Source organism: Oncorhynchus tshawytscha, linkage group LG10 (genome assembly GCF_018296145.1).
Source record: "Oncorhynchus tshawytscha isolate Ot180627B linkage group LG10, Otsh_v2.0, whole genome shotgun sequence".
Taxonomy (NCBI): Eukaryota; Metazoa; Chordata; class Actinopteri; order Salmoniformes; family Salmonidae; genus Oncorhynchus; species Oncorhynchus tshawytscha.
The window spans coordinates 45,919,588-45,931,513 of NC_056438.1; the positions used below are offsets into that span (position 1 = coordinate 45,919,588).

Here is an 11,926-nt window from a genome sequence, read left to right on the forward strand (position 1 = left end):
ATACAAACCCCATACTTTCAACCATATTAACTTTTGTAGCTGTATCATTTCCTCAATCATATAGCATGGCCACAGAGTGGCTTTCCTAACCACAGACCCAACATACAGTATAGCTTATTCATACACTAGGTTCAGTATGTTATAAAAATATACGTTACAGATGTTACAGTGTTGGTGCAGTCAGACTCACTTGTCGCTGTTGGCCGTCTTGCGGAACTCTCGGACGGTCATGGGCTTCTTCTGGATGTTGTACTGGGTGAACAGACCTGACTGGCCCGTCACTACCTGCTGGATGGGAGCTGGGATCACCAGGTCATCTATATCGTCATAGGACTTCCTGGGTTTCCAATCCTTTGGTGGCACGATCTGTAAAAACAAGCATTTTGCACCACAAAGTTACAGTTCTGAAAGCAGGTAAAGGTAATGCAAAATAATCGTCACAAGGCAGAAGGGGTTGTGTCGTTGCTTACTTTTGCCAGGCCGGCTTTGTGTGCTCCCTGGGACTCCATGTAGGCAATGTAGCGGCTGAAGTTCTGGAACTCCTCAGCGGTGGGGTGAAAGGTCATGATCCCTTTGGAGCCGGGAGCCTGAGGCCCCGAATCGGATGCCATGCTAAATAGAATGGCCCTGCAGATCAGAATTAAACAAGTTTCAAGATCACAAGAATAGCGACAGTTTAACAACAGTAGTCCGGGAGGATGCACGCTATTGATAATGCTAAGGATGTCCGTTGGGGAAGAAGAAAAATCTGTGGTAACTGGGTGGCCAGATGGTGGAAAAACATCTGCGTGATGCTAAATATTGCCAAAATACTGGTTCATGACCAAGTCACAGCCCTTTGTTCGGCTGCTGAGTGTTTACAATGTGTAGGTCAGTTGTAAATAGCTATGTAAACAACAAGTCAGTCGAAGCTGATTTAGTCCTTTGTCTCATGCATGTTCCCATTGAGATCCTATTAAAATAATATGAGGGCTATGTCATAATCCCTCAAAGTCCCAGAATGAGGTCAAAATGGCAGCCATATTGGTCTGGGAGAAATCCAAACCAGTCTAATTGGAATGAATGGCAGTAGAGGCATAATACTGATTTTACTTACGCAGGAAAATAAAAAGGCATGTGATATCAGAAATGGTGTAATAGAATTATTGTCAACCTAAAATATTGTAATATATTTATAAAATATAGTTTGAGTTTTATACCAATTTTCAGTATAATAACCTCTAAAATATATGTAAACAGACCATTTTTGTTTTCTTGGAAAGCTGTGAGTGCTATTATACGTATGATACAATATCAGTACTTGCTGTCCTAAATAATATCATCAACTGATTTCAGCCAGTGTATGGCTGTGGATTGACTGCATTGTTTGAATGGAACGTTGGCATATTGTCAGTTAATTTGAAAAAATTATGGAATCATTGCTGTAAAACTGGCTGGCAAGCTAGCTAACAAAAATGTAAATCTTAAAATGCCCACATCCGTGGAAATCCACTTTTGAGAGGTGAAAGACAATGGCCAGAGCTTACCCACAAAGTTGCACAACAATGTACATCAATAAGTCATCGTTTTAGTCTTAAGTATGATATTTTTTGGGCTTGAAGTGACAAAACCGAACTGCCCGCTTCATGCAAATTCGTGCCAATGATGTGAGTTTTCCTAATAAATGACATGTAAATCATTTTTAGTCTGTTTCATTTATGTGCTGGATTTCATTTGAATGGTGCCTCCTGGAAAGATCACAAGTCACAATTGAGCAATAAAATAGATAATCTTTGGCTACAGCAAAGACGGTGGATAAATGAAAATAGTTCACTCAGGCCTTTTACGATTATTTTTTTTTTTGTCAGTTCCAGTATAATTAACGGGGTGGGTCTCCCATAGACACCAATGCAATAGCAGCTGGGTGTGGCCTACTTAACTTGGCTGCCTGAGCCATGGAACAAATTAAAATAGGGGGTGTAAACTTGTGCGCCCACACTTATTTTCCCCTGCAAATTAACATAATGTCAAGTTACAGCTTATCTGTATAAAAAAAAATTACAACCATTTACTTAAAAAACATGTTTGAACCCCGCTCCCCCCAAAGAAATCTTCACCCACACGGGGCACCAGGCCATGCAAAACTAACTTGCCTATTGCTTCAATAGTTAGGCTATCCATATTACCGGAGCTCATAATATTTATATGGCAGATTCGCAGCCATAGAATAAAGCATTGATATATATAGTGCCTTTGGAAGTATTCAGACCCCTTGACTTTTTCCACATTGTTACGTTACAGCCTTATTCTAAAAAATATGTTTTTTTCCCATCAGCAATCTACACACAATACCCCATAATGACAAAGCGAAAAGTTGTTAGAAATGTTTGCAAACGTATTAAACAAAAAAACAGAAATAGCTTATTTACATAAATATTCAGCTCAGGTACATCCTATTTCCATTGATCATCCTTGAGATACTTCTACAACTTGATTGGAGTCCACCTGTGGTAAATTCAATTGATTGGACATGATTTGGAAAGGCACACACAATTGTCTATATAAAAAGGTCCCACAGTTGACAGTGTATGTCAGAGCAAAAACCAAGCCATGGGGTTGAAAGAATTGTCCATAGAGCTCAGAGAAAGGATTGTGTCGAGGCACAGATCTGGGGATGGGTACCAAAACATTTCTGCAGCATTGAAGGTCCTCAAGAACACAGTCTCCTCCATCGTTCTTAAATGGAAGAAGTTTGGAACCACCAAGACTCTTCCAAGAGCTGCCCGCCCGGCTAAACTGAGCAATCGGGGGAGAAGGGCCTTGGTCAGGGAGGTGACCAAGAACCCGATGATGGTCACTAAGTGAGCTCTAGAGTTCCTCTGTGGAGATGGGATAACCTTCCAGAAGGACAACCATCTCTGCAGCACTCCACCAATCAGGCCTTTATGGTAGAGTGGCCAGGCCGAAGCCACTCCTCAGTAAAAGGCACGACAGCCCCCTTGAAGTTTGCTGAAAGGCACCTAAAGACTCTCAGACCATGCAAAACAAGATTCTCTGGTCTGGTGAAACCAAGATTGAACTCTTTGGCCTGAATGCCAAGCGTCATGTCTGGAGGAAACCTGGCACCATAACTACGGTGAAGCATGGTGGATGCAGCATCATGCTGTGGGGATGTTATTCAGCGGAAGGGACTGGGAGACTAGTCAGAATCAAGGCAAAGATGAAAGGAGCTAGGTACAGAAGGATCCTTGATGAAAACCTGCTCCAGAGTGCTCAGGACCTCAGACTGGGGCGAAGGTTCACCTTCCAACAGGACAACGACCCTAAGCACACAGCCAAGACACTGCTTCGTTGACATGTCTCTGAATGTCCTTGAGTGTCCCAGCCAGAGCCCGGACATGAACCCGATCTAACATCTCTGGAGAGACCTGAAAATAGCTGTGCCGCAACGCTCCCCATCCAACCTGACAGAGCTTGAGAGGATCTGCAGAGAGGAATGGGAGAAACTCCCCAAATAAAGGTGTGCCAACCCGAGAAGACTCGAGGCTGTAATCGCTGCCAAAGGTGCTTCAACAAAGTACTGAGTAAAAGGTCTGAATACTTATGTAAAATGTGATATCAGTTTATAAATTTGCTAACAATTTCTAAAAACCTGTTTTTGCTTTGTCACTATGGGGTATTGTGTGTAGATTGATGAGGGGGAAAACAAATAATTTAATCAATTTTAGAATAAGGCTGAAACGTAACAAAATGTGGAAATGGTCAAGGGGTCTGAAAACTTTCTGAATGCACCGTAGCTAGCTCGCTGAAATGAGAGAACGAAGAACATAGTTATTTGATGTCTGTGTGCATGTCCAAATATTAATAACGTGTGGAATCCGACACAGCTTCACTAGAATTATCCAAAGGGCAATGTCAAATCAGACATGTCAAATCTTAACATGTCAACAGCACATATAGGCATGGTTTAGCTGAGACTCATCTTTTGACACGTAGGCTGGTAGTCTTTTTCTGAAATATATATTTTTTACTTGACTTAAGGCATGCTTCAGTACGGCTGGCGCCTAGCCGCGTTCGGCTTGGCAAACTGAACGAGTGTGCTCGCATACTGCCTTAAAAGACCTTCGCTTGAAAAACTAGAAAAAAGGCTAAATATTACAGTTTCTCCATTTTGAGACAGTAGACACTTACTCAAAATAATCCGAATGAATATAAGAATTCAAGAAATCTGTCATTAATTTTGCAGTTTTTGCTGAGGAGAGTTTGACGTTTTTGCTTAGTAGCGCAATTTTACATCAACTAAAAAATGTGTAAGGAAATGAGTCGACTCTCACTGAATGACAACAAAGACTTTATTGAATAATCCCTACTGTTGATCAATCACTGATGAAGGGGCGTAGACTTCGGGCTACCGACTTCAGCTTCCCTCAAGAAAAATAAATGTGCCAGAAAAGCTTTAATACCCTTACCGAAAACCAATTAACAAAAACGTTGTCATAATATATGCTCCAACTCTTCCGAACTGTTTCGGTGAGAAACACACGGACGCCTTAACAGTATGCCTGTCTTAACTGAAATGGTGCTCACTTTACTTTTGGGGCGGCAGGTAACCTAGTGGTTAAAGTGTTGGGCCAGTAACTGAAAGGTTGCTGGATCGAATCCCTGAGCTGACAAGGTAAAAATCTGTCGTTCTGCTGCTGAACGAGGCAGTTAACCCACTGTTTTCCGGTGGGCTGTCATTGTAAATAAGAATTTGTTCTTAATTAACTGACTTGCCTAGTTAAATCACCACATCCTCATCGGCAGACTCGACAGCCTTGGTTTCTCAAATGATTGCCTCGCCTGGTTCACCAACTACTTCTCTGATAGAGTTCAGTGTGTCAAATCGGAGGGTCTGCTGTCTGGACCTCTGGCAGTCTCTATGGGGGTGCCACAGGGTTCAATTCTTGGACCGACTCTCTTCTCTGTATACATCAATGAGGTCACTCTTGCTGCTGGTGAGTCTCTGATCCACCTCTACGCAGACGACACCATTCTGTATACTTCCGGCCCTTCTTTGGACACTGTGTTAACAACCCTCCAGGCAAGCTTCAATGCCATACAACTCTCCTTCCGTGGCCTCCAATTGCTCTTAAATACAAGTAAAACTAAATGCATGCTCTTCAACCGATCGCTACCTGCACCTACCCGCCTGTCCAACATCACTACTCTGGACGGCTCTGACTTAGAATACGTGGACAACTACAAATACTTAGGTGTCTGGTTAGACTGTAAACTCTCCTTCCAGACCCATATCAAACATCTCCAATCCAAAGTTAAATCTAGAATTGGCTTCCTATTTCGCAACAAAGCATCCTTCACTCATGCTGCCAAACATACCCTTGTAAAACTGACCATCCTACCAATCCTCGACTTTGGCGATGTCATTTACAAAATAGCCTCCAATACCCTACTCAACAAATTGGATGCAGTCTATCACAGTGCAATCCGTTTTGTCACCAAAGCCCCATATACTACTCACCATTGCGACCTGTACGCTCTCGTTGGCTGGCCCTCGCTTCATACTCGTCGCCAAACCCACTGGCTCCATGTCATCCACAAGACCCTGCTAGGTAAAGTCCCCCCTTATCTCAGCTCGCTGGTCACCATAGCATCTCCCACCTGTAGCACACGCTCCAGCAGGTATATCTCTCTAGTCACCCCCAAAACCAATTCTTTCTTTGGCTGCCTCTCCTTCCAGTTCTCTGCTGCCAATGACTGGAACGAACTACAAACATCTCTGAAACTGGAAACACTTATCTCCCTCACTAGCTTTAAGCACCAACTGTCAGAGCAGCTCACAGATTACTGCACCTGTACATAGCCCACCTATAATTTAGCCCAAACAACTACCTCTTTCCTAACTGTATTTAATTTTAATTTATTTATTTTGCTCCTTTGCACCCCATTATTTTTATTTCTACTTTGCACATTCTTCCATTGCAAAACTACCATTCCAGTGTTTTACTTGCTATATTGTATTTACTTTGCCACCATGGCCTTTTTTGCCTTTACCTCCCTTCTCACCTCATTTGCTCACATTGTATATAGACTTGTTTATACTGTATTATTGACTGTATGTTTGTTTTACTCCATGTGTAACTCTGTGTCGTTGTATCTGTCGAACTGCTATGCTTTATCTTGGCCAGGTCGCAATTGTAAATGAGAACTTGTTCTCAACTTGCCTACCTGGTTAAATAAAGGTAAAATAAATAAATAAATAAAAAATAATTGTTTAAACAATAAAAAATTACTTGCTATGGTTAGTTTAGCATGCTAGCTAGTTACATTGACAGCTGTCATTCAGTGCCCTGTGTTGACATGTCTCTGCTACAAGTGAAAAGCACCAGAACATTCCCACCCAAAATTCCTGAATATGTATTTGCAGCCTGTGTCAGTGTTTGAGGTGGAACCAATTATTTATATACACTAGATGACTGACAGGGGGCGTTGTTTTGAAGCCACCGTGCCTCTCCCTCTTGGCACTCCCCCACCGTTGTAAAAAATACTTCTGGAAGCTATTGAAATATATTTATAAATGTATACATTTGTTCTTGGCATATTTATTCTATTACAGAGCTAAACATGAAAATAAAATAAAAATATAAAAACATTTCTTAAAGTATACTTTAGAATGTGCAATTGTTACTGTCTCCACCACAACAACAAAAATACATGTAATGTTATCCAAGAAGCATTTAAATACTGTAGAATTCTATTTATTCCTATGGAGAAATACTTTTCTGAGGACTGCCAATATGACCGACCAATGACTTCAAAGCCTCTCCTTAGCCAATACATAGCATCAGCAATATATTAATCCTAAACGAGAATTCAAGCTCTAGGACTGAAATTACTCAAAATAGATGTGGCAACTTCCTCTGATGTGGGCCTTTAAAAATTATTATTTTACACAATATACAGCATTGGCCAACCATAGTTGACCAACTCCCTGACCAAAATGGCTGACATTATCATATCATAAGACGGTTCATGGCCATTCTAGTATTATAATTATATGTACCTAACGGACCAAAAGAAAAGCAGCAGCCTGATTGGTCGAGATCAGCGTCTCTTAAAGTCAAGTTCGGCCTACCCTGAAGTGTATCTAGTTAACAGCTCTAGTTAACGGCTAACAGCTTATAGCAAATGTTCTAGCCTAATGTTATGCGTGTCATAAACAATATAAATAATAACAAGTCAATAAGAAATCATATTTTATGCTAACTAAATCTCGCTTACAATACATAGAAAATAGCTAAGTTAGCTAACCATTTTATTGCTAACGTCTGCTAGCTAGCTAGCCATTGCAATTTTAACGACGTGTTCAATGAACTACAAATCCACATATGGCGTTAAGTTACAACTTTAAAATAATATAACTTACCAACAATGTTAAACAGCTTCAACCGATAATCATTGGGCAGTTGTTGTCTTGATATCAATGGTAATTCCGATTTTACCCCGAAGAGAAGGACCTGTCCTCCATTACTACCAGTACGCAAGCGCACGCTCAGATGTTTACCATCATACGCATAAGTTCAGACGTAGCTAGTGAACCAATCAGTGAACGATTTTGTCGACGTGCAATATCAGCCAACATTTTTTCCCAAATAAATTAGATTATTATCACTACACAAATATAGAAAGAGACTGGTTTAAAAAACGACATTATCGTTGGTTGATGCATGGTGGCATCTGATGTGAAAATACTCGTCTCTTGATGAAGGAACACTAACCGTTCTAAAACGGTATGATAAGAATACAGTAAGTAGTCTAACGTAACCAACGAAACACCTGAAACTAGATCGGCCACATACTGAGGTGCGTTCAGTTCGCTTAAACGTTTGCTACGTTGCCGAACCACAGTTCTTGAACAGACTTTGGGGTACGTTTGCTCCGGTTTGGTGGGTGGGTGTGGTTTGAAGCAACGAGTTGCGTATTTAAAGGGCAGTGGCCATGCTGACACCTTTGTGATTTGCTGAACTAAAAGGACTACAGTTCCCAAAGTACAATTGATGTTACCAAGCTACGACTGTCAAATCGTGGTTGTGTGATTGCGTTGTGTTGAACAGAAAATATCATACAACTGTCTCCTGAAGTGCACGTATTGTGACCGACCGACTCTTTTTGGTCTTATGTAGCAACATTTTAAATGTAGTTTTTTGCATTTGATAAACTTGTAACAGCACGTTTGAGAAAATTGCCCTTGAATGTTTTGGTGCATCTACTGTAGAGCTTTTCTTTGTCAACACAACCATCCAGCATGGTTCACACAATCTAAAGCCTTAGCCCCAGACATCTCTTTAAGGATTCACATGTGAGGCCAAGTGCTAAACAGTGAGTATGGCAGTGTACTAAACAACCAAAGATTTCAAGACTAAAGGCTGGTTAAAACTACATCTATCGACATGTTTGTATAAGTTGCATGACATCAGCAGCCTGGTGGTCCAAGATAGCATAAATTGTGTAATTTAACACCAATAAACCTGAAACTAAAGCATGTAGAAAATGTAAATGTAATTTTGAGTGTTTCAGGTTAGTTTCAGGTTAAGGGAATGTGTTATGATCTAAAAAAACTAATTTGAGCCACCGGGAAGGAGAACCAAGTCAGAATGTAATGTACCCTACACCAAAGTCTGATGAACTGTTGTCTTTCTGATTTGGTGAGATCAGTCTTCAACAACAACAAAAATGAAACAAAATGAAAAACACCTTTGTGATTTTCTGAACTAAGAGGACTACAGTTCCCAGAGTACACCTGAAGCTGTCAAGTTGTGGTTGTGTGATTGCGTTGTGTACATTGAATAATACATTTTCTTTCATTCACCCCAACTGACATGTAACTCTTGCGATTGCTATATCAACAGAGTTGATTGGACTTTGTTTCAACACAGCTCATGCAAATAAGAACATTACACAGTAAAAATCTAAACACCATAAAAGCATTCATATTTCATCAATACAATGCAGGATTCGAAGGGAGAGAAGTCCTTGTGGGCGAACATGATGATGTCGCTCGTTTTTTTGTAGTAACCGGAAGTATTCTGCAAGAAGTCGGCCATCGTGGCGGCGGAGATCCGGCTACTGCCGTAAGTACGAGACGTGTTCCGCCTTCAGCTCCTCCTGTAACACCATGTATAACACACACATAAGTCAGGTCATGTTGGAAAAATAGGGGTTAGTGGTTTGAGAGTAAGGGGCTAGGCCAGGGTGAGAGTAGGGGAGTAATGGTAGGGTATAGGGAAATAATAATAATATGGCACCTTTATGTCCAGGAAAGTGCATCTACATGTCCTCCTAAACACACCAGACACCTCTTCTCAAACACTGGCTTATCATCCATCACCTCAGACACACGTACACCCAAACATATAAATAAGGGAACACTCTTAATTAGAGGTTGACCGATTATGATTTTTCAATGCTGATACCGATTATTGGAGGACCAAAAAAAGCCGATACCGATTAATCGGCCGATTTGTAATAATGACAATTGCAACAATACTAAATGAACACTTATTTGAACTTAATATAATACATCAATAAAAATAAATTTAGCCTCAAATAAATAATGAACATGTTCAATTTGGTTTAAATAATGCAAAAACAAAGTGTTGGAGATGTAAAAGTGCAATATGTGCCATGTAAAAAAGCTAACGTTTGAGTTCCTTGCTCAGAACATGAGAACATATGAAAGTTGGTGGTTCCTTTTAACATGAGACTTCAATATTTCAAGGTAAGAGGTTTTAGGTTGTAGTTAATATAGTATTCATAGGACTATTTCTCTCTATACCATTTGTATTTCATATACCTTTGAGTATTGGATGTTCTTATAGTCACTATAGTATTGCCAGTGTAACAGTATAGCTTCCGTCCCTCTCCTCGCCCCTACCTGGGCTCGAACCAGGAACACATCGACGACAGCCACACTCGAAGCAGCGTTACCCATCTCTCTACAAAAGCCGCGGCCCTTGCAGAGCAAGGAGAATAACTACTCCAAGTCTCAGAGCGAGTGACGTTTGAAACGCTATTAGCGCACACCCAGCTAACTAGCTAGCCATTTCACATTGGTTTCACCAGCCATTAGGCTGATAGGTTTGAAGTCATAAACAGTGCTGTGCTTGCGAAGAGCTGCTGGCAAAACGCACAAAAGTGCTGTTTGAATGAATGCTTACGAGCCTGCTGCTGCCTACCATCGCTCAGTCAGACTGCTCTATCAAATCATAGACTTAATTATAACATAATAACACACAGAAATACGAGCCTTTGGTCATTAATATGGTCGAATCCGGAAACTATAATTTCAAAAACAAAACGTTTATTATTTCAGTGAAATACCGAACTGTTCGGTATTTTATCTAACGGGTGGCATCCCTAAGTCTAAATATTCTTGTTACATTGCACCACCTTCAATGTTATGTCATAATTATTAAAAATTCTGGCAAATTAGTTCGCAATGAGCCAGTCTGCCCAAACTGTTGCATATACCCTGACTCTGCGTGCAATGAACGCAAGAGAAATGACACAATTTCACCTGGTTAATATTGCCTGCTAACCTGGATTTCTTTTAACTAAATATGCAGGTTTAAAAATATATACTTCAGTGTATTTATTTTAAGAAAGGCATTGGTGTTTATGGTTAGGTACAGTCGTCCAACGATAGTGCTTTTTTTCGCAAGTGTGCTTTTGTTAAATTATCCCCCAGCGTTGCATCGGTTATATGCAATGCAGGACACGCTAGATAAACTAGTAATATCATCAACCATGTGTGGTTATAACTAGTGATTATGATTGATTGATTGTTTTTTATAAGAAAAGTTTAATGCTAGCTAGCAACTTACCTTGACTTCTACTGCATTTGCGTAACAGCCAGGCTCCTCGTGGAGTGCAATGAGAGGCAGGTGGTTGGAGCGTTGGACTAGTTAACTGTAAGGTTGCAAGATTGGTTCCCCCCGAGCTGACAAGGTGAAAATCTGTTGTTCTGCCCCTGAACAAGGCAGTTAACCCACCATTCCTAGGCCGTCATTGAAAATAAGAATGTGTTCTTAACTGACTTGCCTAGTTAAATAAAGGTATAAAAAAATAAAAATCGGCAAAATCAGCGCCCAAAAATACAGATTTCTGATTGTTATGAAAACTTGAAATCGGCCCTAATTAATCGGCCATTCCGATTAATCGGCCGACCTCTACTCTTAATAGTGTGTGTGTGTGTGTTGTCCTCTTACCTGTCAGGTAGTTAGTAACAGTGCCAACACTGAGGGAGGTCTATTAACCTGAGCCACGGTGCACCCGGCTACAGCCGTAACATGAACAAGAAAAAGTGGTGAGGGAGGAGTGCCCTTCTCAAGTCGAACAGTAATCTGCACCGCTTGGTCAACAGTAGTAGGCTTGATCACCAACAACGATGAGACGGCCTATAGGGAGGAGGTGCGGGCACTCGGAGTGTGGTGTCAGGAAAACAACCTCTCACTCAATGTCAACAAATCAAAGGAGATGATTGTGGACTTCAGTAAACAGCAGAGGGAACACCCCCTTATCCACATCGATGGGACAGCAGTGGAGAAGGTGGAAAGTTCCTCGGTGTACACATCACAGACAAATTTAAATGGTCCACCCACACAGACAGCGTGGTGAAGAAGGCGCAACAGCGCCTCTTCAACCTCAGTAGGCTGAATAAATTTGGCTTGTCACCAAAAACCCTCACAAGCTTTTACAGATGCACAATTGAGAGCATCCTGTCGGGCTGTATCACCGCCTGACACGGCATCTTCACCACCCACAACCGCAGGGCTCCACAGAGGGTGGTGTGGTCTGCACAACGAATCACCGGGAGGAAAACTACCTGACCTCCAGGACACCTACAGCACCCGATGTCACAGGAATGCCAAAAATATAATCAAGGACA

The 11,926-nt window shown here is 41.2% G+C and overlaps 1 protein-coding gene across 1 annotated transcript in view; it reads right to left on the minus strand.

The window, feature by feature from the left end:
• LOC112260288 (lysine-specific demethylase 4A-like) overlaps positions 1-8,306 on the minus strand; it is a 36,366-nt gene extending 28,060 nt beyond the window's left edge. The window contains exons 1-3 of the mRNA XM_042328616.1: positions 7,406-8,306; positions 471-627; positions 191-366 (exon numbers count right to left, since the gene is read on the minus strand). Of these exons, the coding sequence (XP_042184550.1) occupies positions 191-366; positions 471-611 (317 nt within the window). The 5' untranslated portion in view covers positions 612-627; positions 7,406-8,306. The remainder of the gene's footprint in view (positions 1-190; positions 367-470; positions 628-7,405) is intronic.
• Between the last annotated feature and the right edge of the window lie 3,620 nt (positions 8,307-11,926).